Here is a 10,741-nt window from a genome sequence, read left to right as displayed (position 1 = left end):
ATTTAATTGTTATATTTCCTGAATGCAACCATTTATGGGTACTATCTCGATACCTGAATGCGAGCGTGGCATGGTAGACAACGCACCGGTCTGCTATGTTATAGAGATCCCGGGTTCGATTCCCGGCAGAAACAAAAATGTTTTCACGCGCTCGTAGCTCTTCTTCGGTGGTCTGGCAAATCACCAAGAATATCCATGCCACAGAAACATCTTTCCAAAAATTTTCCGTTCGGAACTGGCATTTAAACTGTAGGACCCGTAGGCATGTGTATAATCTGCGTGCGCACCATATGCATACGTAGGAAGAGAGAATATGCTCCTTGGAGGAATTATAGGAACGTTACATATCTCAGTACCTAGATATATATTTACGAATATTATTCCGGGAACCAAAAAATAGTAATGAGGTAAACCCGGCAGATCCGGCTAATAATAGAAATTGATTATGCATTAATCACGAAGACGAAATCACGAATCACAAACGGAAATTATCCTCATTTCCATGCGAAAGGGCACTTGAGTGTCCCCGTACGTTCTCGGTAAAACAGCCGTTCGATATGACGGTTTGCTCACCTGCTGTGTTTAATCTTCTCCAGCGGGGTTCTGGGTGTCGCTGTCGGCGACGGCGATTGGAACTGCCAGGACACAAGACTACTGTGAGATATGCCACTATCAGACAAACAGTGGAGGTCCCTTTCCTGCTCTGCCGCGATCTCCCTCTCAAGTTGCACTAACCCAGGGGGTTCCAAAGAGTATCTCTGAGCCGCCAGTCGCGCGACTTCCAGCAAACACAATACCACATTGCGTGGTTGGCCGTGTAGGACTGTAAAAGGATTAGGCCCGCTATGCTGATGTGGGTATGCATCACGACTGCCGCGTATCCTATACTCACAGATAGTGATCTCTTGACACTTGTAAAAAGTTATTAGAAATTTTCATCGCATCATGTCTGTATATCCGTGTATCTCATGACTGTCGACTATTCGACGAAATAACAATTTTATTGCATACGTAGCTTCTTTCATCATATGTGTTTTATACGTTTCTTAGAGTGAAATTTGACTCCAAACGAGTGAGAATTTACTCCAAGCGATAGTGAAAATATTGCCACTCGAAGTGAAGTGACATTTCACTTTTTACGTTAGTAAATATTTCACTTCAACCATGAAGTGAATGTTTCACTCCTTTAAAGTGAATATTTCTCAGCAAAACGAGTTAACTTTCTAATTCACTCCTCTCACTCTCTTTCAATACATAAAGTAAATATTCCTTTTATTACGTTATTCTTAAGATGTTATCAATTATTTGGCGGAAGATTTTCTCAATTATATACCATATAATTGATTGCTTTTATATTTATTATATATTCCGAACTACCCCCCTCCCTTTTACTACAGGATTCCTCTTATATTTTATAATAGAAATATAATATTATTAAATAAATCAATCTTTTTAAATATTATTAATAATTCTTTTTAAGAGAGATGGAACAATTCTACAAGTATTAATATAGAATGTTAAGAATTTGATGATGTACAATCAAGTAAAATAAGAAATATAAATATAATAAACAAATAAAAGTCTAACTTCGATATAATAGCGAATATATTGTCACTATTTTGTACTAATACAATAATATTTAAAATCTTTCGTACGTTTCCGGACCTACTCCGGGCTATCCTCAGCAAATTAACGATTATAATTTCAGTACAAAAAGAAAGAAAAGTGTTCCTGGGATATTTAATACTATTATTATTACCACTATATATACAAATTAATTTGGTGCTTTTCGCGCCTTATAATTCCCTTTTAAGATTAAATAGTTATCCGTCCTTTTGCGGTTTGTAAATGTATACCACTAAATTCTAAACGCTATATGCTTTGGCGAAGCCATTGAACTCAATAACATACTGGAATGAACATTGGCATTGTGGGGGCCATGGTCTGTTAGAAAAGCTGTGCGACAAAGGCTGTGTCTAAATAGTATTTCGTTCTCTGTCATACTAACATACTATATAGTCTATATAAACTAAGATAAGACAAAAACAGACACAAACAGACAAGACGGAAATACTATTTAGATACTTTCTCTCTTGGCACGAGGTCATCTGTCAGAAACAAAGGCAGTGCTCATTCCAATATGTTCTTTAGTTCAATGGGCGAAGTAGGCGACATAATCTCAATAGCAATGAACACGATGGTGGTCGATAAGCAGCATTTAAACCACTGTATTCTTTCCGCATTTCAAAATAATGTTGCTGAGACTACGGAGATAATTTGTGCCACTTTGAATGGAGACGTTGTACATAAAACGCAGAAAGTACCAGAGGTTTCGGAATGAAGATTTTGATCTTTCGGACCAACAAAGTCCGGATCAACCACAAAAATTCGACGACAAAAAACTCGAACAATTGTTGACTGAAAACTCCTCTCAAATCCAACAGGAGCTTGTATTACAATTCGGAGTTATTCAACAATGCGTATCTCATCATCTATATTAACTCAATAAAATTCAGGAGGGTAGATGAGTTCCGCACAACATGCACTCGCAAAACATGGAAGATTCGACACGGCAATGTCTTTGCTGACCCGATTTAAAAGAAAAGATTTTCTACACAAAATCATCAATCACGGGTGATAAAAAATGGATATTATACGACAACCCTAAACGCAGAAAATTGTGGATAGATCCCGGCCAATAGTCGACATTAACTCCGAAGCTCAATATCCATGCAAAAAAAGTTTTGCTGAGAATCTGGTGGGATGTGAAGGGTGTGGTGCATTACGAGTTGTTGAATCCTGACCAAACTGTTACGGCGGAGTACTATCAACAACAACTTATCTATTTGAGCGACGCGTTAGAGCGAAAGAGACCTTATACTGGCAGCGGAAGTAGGCAAGTGATTTTGAAACACGACAACGCTTGCCACGTACCGTAAAAAGGACTAAAGACGTCATATACATATTGAGCTGGGAAGTTCTCCCTCACATGTTTTATTTATCAGATCTAGCCCCGTCGAACTATCACCTATTTCGGTTCCTTCAATATCACCTGGCTGATGAGTACTTTAAAACAGTTGATGAAGCCCAAAAAATCACCGATGACTTGATCGAGTCAAAACTGCCAAGTTTCTTCCGCAAAAGCATTAATCAGTTGCCCGAAAGATGGAGTAAAGTCAACGAAAATAATTAAGATTATTTTGAATATTAAATGTGTACTTGTCTTTTTGTGAATAAACTTTGAATTTCATGAAAAAAGGCACCGAATTAATTTGAACAACTAATATATTTAATACATATGTTATATTGGCGAGTTAATGTCATTATTATATATATTACACTATTTGAATACCTGTATACAAGTCATTTTCATTTCTCATCGCTTGAAGATGATATCTGTATGAAGTAGAAGATGATTGAATCGTTGGACCAGCAATTTTTGAGAGATTTAATGAGAACAAAGTTCGTAATTATTTAATTATTCGACGTTCTTTATTTTTATAGTTAATTACTCCAATTTCGCAGTTTTTGGAGCCTTGATTTTCTGCTTTATGGATTCTCATTATATGCGGTAATTTTTCATCATCTCGATCGATTAACTTATTTGGTGAATTTGATTTATGGATATCTATGCGGGTTTACGGAAAAGTTTAGAAGTTTCAGCCTCTCCTTCTCAAAGATCAATCTCACCTTCACGTAGTTATTTCTGTTATCACAAACGAGGTTCTGGCGACCGAGTATTGGTGGGATAACCATATACACACAAACTATATCTGAAAAAAAATACTCAGGTATACACACATAATATCTATGCAGGTAGGCAAATGCTCACAAGGGAATGGTACGTAATGACACACAAGCATCGCTTTGAAACCGGTATCAACGTATAGAGGATAGTCTCAAGGACATTGCTCAACGTATAGAGGATAATCTCAAGGGCATTGCTATCAATTCATTATCATCAGTTCGTCGGTAGTAGAGAAATGGGCCCGTTTTTGGTAAAACCCGCCTGATGGCAAGTTTGGGAATTAACCACAAACAGCGGCAAAGGGAAAAACAAGTCTTATCTCGCTAGAGACGCTCTTGAGACGTTCTGATCACTGAACAGTCTCTATAATATTTATAGGGTCCCATTCACTATCAGTGAACCAAACCAAAGTGGGAGCGAGTCTCGCGAGAAGACAGAGTAGTGAATTCCCAAACTCGCCATCAGGCGGGTTTTACCAGAAACGAAATGGGCCAATTTCTCGAGTACCAAGACGAATCAATGATAATAAATTGATAGTAATACCCTTGAGATTGACCTCTATACGTTGATACCGGTTTCAAAACGATCCTTGTGTGTCAATACGTACCATTCTCTTGTCAGGCTTCAAGGTGGCAACCCTATCAATGCACTCGGAGGGTTTAAGAATAATCTCCTATTTCTTTCTTAAATTTTGATGATTAAACCGATATAAGAAGAAGCTGGAATGACATGACGATCGAGATTCAGCGTTCATATCCGTCGATTTCCAGAGTTATTGCATTGAAAAGAACATCGAGCACGTCTTGATTACTACAGGCGTTCCTAGAGGAAACGGACAAGTCAAAAGAATAAACCGGATAATTACAGGGTGCGTCAGTAAAATCCGGACAAAGTTCAATTTAAATTTCCCGCTATATTTGACTTTAGCAATGGGTATTTGTTGACGTTGAAAGATCGCCGACTGAAATAATTAAGTTCTTCGGGTACCCGAGATCGGCTATGTGACATCGTAGGAGCCAGGACGAAGTTTCTGGCTAATGTTCACGTTCTAAGCGTCGTCTCCAGTGAGGATGATGTTATGTCACCGCATTTATTTAAAAAGAGAGAAACAATCACGAAGGAGGAAGTCTACTTACGGATTCTGAGGATGATAATGAAGCCCTGGATGGAATCCATGGCCTCTTGGAAGCCGTACATCTTCCAGCAGGACGGCGCACCGGCTCACACGAGCTACTTAGTACACAACTGGCAATGTGGACATGTTTTAGTCCAAGGAATTCTGGCCTCCAAATAATCCAGATTTAAACTTTCTGGACTATTACGTATGGAGCATTATTGAAAGGGTTACTAAAAAGTCCAAGCACCCAAACGTGGCATCCCTTCAGGCCGCTATTGAAGCAGTTTTATTCGCGGATTTGGACCGAGAGCAGTTAAAGAGAGCGTGCTCGCGCTTTAGGCAGAGAATCGGGGCAATGATCGAAACGAAAGGAAATCACATTGAACAACAGGACTCAGGAAGAATCCCTTAAGTGACATATAAAAGCTTTTTTGTAAGTTTAAGTTTTCGACTATTTAACAATTGTTATAATAATAATAATAATAAACTGTTTATTTTGTCCGGATTTTGCTGACGCATCTTGTATACCTATTCTTACTAAATTGGCCCACAACTATCCTGACAAGTGGTTCAGATACGTAGACAGGGTGCAAACAGCAATCAACAGTACTTATCAAAGAAGTGTGGGAATCAACCCATGAAGTCTTTTTCGGAGTCAAGATGCATAGAAAGGAAGACTGGAACTGTCTTCGCTCATCGAACTAGAATCGGTTGCTACCTTCAACGAGAAACGTCAGGAATTAAGGGACCTAGCGCGAGAGAACATTATTAAAGTTCGGTGTGAGAATAAACGGATGCATGACCGCAACTGCAAGCCGGCAACTCAGTATGAGGAGGGCGACCTCGTCGCCATCAAGCGGATTCAATATGGCTCAAGGCTGAAAATAAAAGATAAATACTTTGGTCCCTATAAAGTCTTAAGGAAGAAAGGGAATGATCGCTATGAGGTGATCAAGGAAACCAACGTGGAGGGCCTGTAGATAACTTCATCATCAGCTGATAAGATAAAACTGTGTTTGCATTATTCTTCGAGGATCGAAGAAGAGCGGGGATGGCTGGATGCGGGCACTGCTCTGGAGACCCATGATGCACCGCGGAAGAGAGACGGCGTCATGGACAAAGTAAAACGCGAGAGGAAACTACTATAAAAAAGGAAGATGGCGTAGCCGTGTAAGGCTGGGTTGCGTGACCGAGTATGATCGAGTACGAGTGTCACTAAATACTCATAACCATGTTTATCACAACTATTAGTTATTGCCAACTTGTATTGCTACTATAATAATAGCAATAAACTAATAAAGATCCTACACACATGCTCACATACATAACTAAAAAAAAAATGTAAATCTGACCATCTGGTATGTGGCCACATGGCAATCTTCACGTGGTACACCTTGGGGTAATGCTAGTGCCGGCGATACTGTAACTTTCAAGCCTTATAATTCAAAAAGTACTTGATGAAAAAATACTTCATTAGTGTTTTGAAAAACTCTCGAGATAAACTATAAAAATATGCAATGAAAAGTAGGGATTTCCGTAAAAAAAATTGAAGGTGACCTTCACATGATCTTCGAACAACTATTATATTCAAGATCAATCCAATGACATTATCTTATGTCCCCTTCGAAATTACAAAACTTTTGTATAAAACATTTTTCTCTAAAATACTTTGTTTCCGAGATATAAATTTGTAATGCTTTAACTGACTTTCTGTATATAATCTTAACAATGCTATCCAAGATCACACTAATATTGCTATGTAATGCGCCATTTAAAACGTTACAACTTTTATATGGAATATTTTAGCTGAAAATATATTTTCAAAATAATGAACTGTCTCTCACTTAAAATGAAACGCTCTTTATATAATCCTATATACATCTCTTCTTATTCTACTGCATGTAAATTTTACACGAGATGCTTATATCTGATACGGAAGAAGGTCTGACCTAATTGTATTCATGGTTTGGCCGCTCTTGATGCAAAGCGTCGTGACCCTTAGTTACGCACTCAGTTGCTATGTCGCAGATGGCAAACGGGGAATAATGGGTGTGTATTCCGAAATCTGACTAAAATTTGCATCTTTTGCCGAGGTCTGTAATAAATTATATTGAAAAAAGTAACACGTTTACAATAAGTCAATCACCTTCTTGCTTGTGATATGAATTGTTAGGTTAAATTAGGTTCGGTACGGAATAAAAATATTCATTCCCTGAAAGGGAATGAAAGAATTTATTTAACCTCTTCAGTATGATTGTCGATTAAAGTCGATAGCCACGAAAGACACACATATGACCGATCGTCGACTAAAGTCGACAGCCACGAAAGGCATACATACGACCAATTGTCATATTATATTTATATATAAATCCATCATAAAACACTTGTTACACGAAAGTATTTTGCGGTTCGCTTGTCTCGGCTATCAAGCAATACTATGCAGCAGATGTACGTCATACCGAAAAGATTAATAAGAGAGAAAAGATACTGGAATTTGAGTGACTTGGCTGTCACTTCTTTTTACGAGTGAAATATCATTTCAACTTGAGTGATGCATTTTTCGTATAAGATTTTACACAAAAATATGTAGAGTAATCTTTTGTTTTATGTTATAAATGCCGCTCTGTTTGAATAATATTTGAAATATTGTTGCTATTTTCTGGAATAATAAACAGTCATGATGGACGAATATCTAGATATGTGTGATTGAAAATTTCTAATGACTCTGCGTTTAATAAAAGATCAGCATTGACGAGTGTACTCCTTGACTTCACAATGCTGGGGTTTCTTTCAAAGTGGTCTCGCTATGCTCAATTGCGTCGTTACGCCATTCGCGTAACCGCATTATTTTCGACGGCAATTAAATTTAGTCAAGTGGGAAAGCGAGCCAATGATCTCGGAGGAGTGCGTATTCGCTCCATTTTCCTCGGAATCGTGTGCGCGATCCACCGACAATTACTCTCGCTTCACGGCCGTTTCGGATTTGCATACCACACGTGTTCTCCGCCTTTCGTAATTTATGCGACACACGTTCCTACACGCGTCGACTACGGCGGGATTGCGCGAGTCGATTACTATGTTTTCCCTAATTACCGCTCATCAACTTAGACGGGTACGCACTTAAATAGTGTCTCGTTGAAAGTCGTCCGATAGAGCGAATGGCGGTGACAGCGACGGCAGAGTGACTGCGACGTACTCGCACACTGCCCCTAGTTAATTCGCATGCATTAAAGTTAATTATACTAGGCTTTACCGAGATCATCGCTTTCGAAAAGAAGATTCTCGTGGACGCCTAGCCGCCGGCAGAATTGTATGAAGTTCTCCATGTTATCGCGAGAGAAGAAGCTGCGACGCGCGGCATTCTCCCAACAGCGGCCTCGTATTACCGGCATCAGCTAGAAAAATACATTACATTGGTGTGAGAAAGACAAATTGGAGAGCGTTAGCCTCAATCTATAATAGGTATAGTAAATCTTTAGTCTTTTGCTCTAAGCACTAAATTGTGGTGTAACTTCTGGCGGAAAACTTTTCCAGCGTTATAGGCGTCGCAGTTTTGAAGATTTAAGCGTTATTATGACTTTTGGCGGAAATTAATATATGTTCGCGACCATGGCTTACTTGAGGAATTTTTTCCCACAGACCATATTGTGTTTTATTTTTACGTAATTGTATAAAGCAGATTTGGTCTTTTTATGTGGATATAAAAGAAGAATTATCACTGTTGCATATATGTAACGTTGATAAAGAACGCATTAAATAAAATTGAAAATTTAAAGTAAAAATGAAATGAAAGATCAGTATATCACACATGTGCGACGCCGGTCATGAACGTATTAAATTATATTTTATTGTTTGGAACAAAAAACCAAAGACTTTCTATTGTAGATCCAGACTAATCCGATAAGTATCAGATCAGTTAGAAAATTCGGTTGGGCGAAGTAAACTGGCCATTTCTTATAGTGCAAACATACGAACGCTGCCAGGACGTTGATACAGGATCGCAATTAACGATAATAATTACTCGGTTGACGAATAATTTTCCGAATAAAATTGAAATAGACACAAATAAGAAGCTAATAGTTAGCTAGTACAAGCTAGATTAAATTTTATAGCTCGTTGTTAATTATTCATTGAATCGGTTTTGTGATCTAATTATTATCCAGTCATTACATATCAAGTAGGATGGCTTATGTGTTTTTATTCTAAAATAAAAAATACAGCTACTATACCGCCAATAGCATTTTGAAATTAAATACACTAAAAGAAAAAAATGTTTAAAAAAAAAATTCAATAAATATTAATAACACATACATACACACATACACATACACACACGTACACACGCAGATGTTTACTTATACTAATATATATATTTCTACAATGAGAAAAAAAATTTTTTTAATGAAAAATGTATATTTTTTTTAAATCCGCGGTAGCATTTCATGAAAACAATTCTATTCTATTATTCTATTCAAATACAAAATTTAGAGATTTAAATAAATATATTATTAGTACACATTGAATATTTTAATTTTTTAAGATATTTTTTCTCTTTTCGCGTAGCTAATCAAAATTGAGATTACATTATTTCAAAAATTTTAAAAAAGCAGAAGTGAGCGTTGTATTATTGGTTGGTAAATATTAAGTATCGGAAAAAGTTCGTGCGGATTCTTGTTCTCAAAATTGAAACATTCTGAACTTTTTTAAAAAGTAGTTATATTTGACGAAGTAGTCACCATTGACTTCGATGACCCTTTCCCACGTCTGCATATCTTTTTTGCTGGTTTGAACGCACATATCCACGCAGTCCATCATCTTCAATAACAGATGGACGTCCCGAACGTGGCTCATCCTCTAGCGATTTATTATCTTCCTTAAACCGCTTAAACCATTTTTGTGCTGTCCTTTCGCTAACAGTGCTTTCATCATACACTACAAATACGTTTTGTTGCATTTGCTGTTGTACTTTCCAAATTTAAACTCTTAAAGCAAGAAAACACGAGTTTTCAACTTTTCGCTATCCATCTTTAACCTCACATAAACAACGGAACGTTGAAACAACTGAAAGCTGCACATCGTGTATACCAACGACATAATGTAACTTTCTGTTGATACCAACTTGATGTATTACACGAATTACTGACTGAAATCCGACTTCAATTCATTGCTAAGAAGGAAACTGCACGAACTTTTTGCGGCACCTAATAGTTATAAATTTGTATCTTATAACTGTAATTTCTTCTGTGTAGTCATCGGCTAATCTATTTAGCTAACCACTAGAAGAAGTAAGTGTTACATTAGTGGCTGACATGGACGATGTTAGATACAATTTTACACTTTATGGCTAGACCTTACGAGATTTAATTTTTATTCTACGTTGTTTCTATTAAATGTAATCGAATCAAATTTTACTGACAAAATCTCAAATTGAACTTTTCGTCTAACTCGATGGAATAAATGATAAAAATATACTTACTCCTTTCGCCCGTCCGGCGTCTATCGCAGACCTCGCTTTTTCCTGGATGACCCTTGCCAGTCGGCACACGATCGCGCCATTATCGAGCATATCGAAGAAATTGTCGCCCGTTATGTAATCCACATCTAAAATTTGCAAATTACGGATTTGATTGACGGATTCGTCGCGTCGAGAGTTCAATCGAGCGATTCTCATATACGTACGCGCGTACCTACGTATATGTACGCACGTATAAGTGTTCTTTTGATATAAATTGTAACATCTTTCAATGACACTCAAGTGATTTGATGAAGCGATATTGTAACGAAAAGAGAACAGCCGCCGTTCGCGTTTACTCAACTTTTATCAAACTGTTGTAAATTATTATAACATTTCTTGACTATTTCGTTTTCATGATCGT

The 10,741-nt window shown here is 37.4% G+C and overlaps 1 protein-coding gene across 1 annotated transcript; it reads right to left on the bottom strand.

Moving 5' to 3' along the window:
- Positions 1-573: 573 nt before the first annotated feature.
- Positions 574-10,536, bottom strand: LOC106746427 (growth arrest-specific protein 2-like; the record flags this gene model as incomplete). Its single annotated transcript, XM_014623034.1, has 3 exons — positions 10,342-10,536; positions 8,119-8,260; positions 574-823 (listed from the first exon to the last, which is right to left on the bottom strand). Coding segments are annotated over exons 1-3 (587 nt in total), but the record flags the coding sequence as incomplete, so codon positions are not given.
- Positions 10,537-10,741: the final 205 nt, after the last annotated feature.

This window comes from Dinoponera quadriceps, unplaced genomic scaffold (genome assembly GCF_001313825.1).
Source record: "Dinoponera quadriceps isolate SergipeBrazil2010 unplaced genomic scaffold, ASM131382v1 scaffold214, whole genome shotgun sequence".
Taxonomy (NCBI): Eukaryota; Metazoa; Arthropoda; class Insecta; order Hymenoptera; family Formicidae; genus Dinoponera; species Dinoponera quadriceps.
This window is presented reverse-complemented; position numbering and strand designations above follow the sequence as displayed.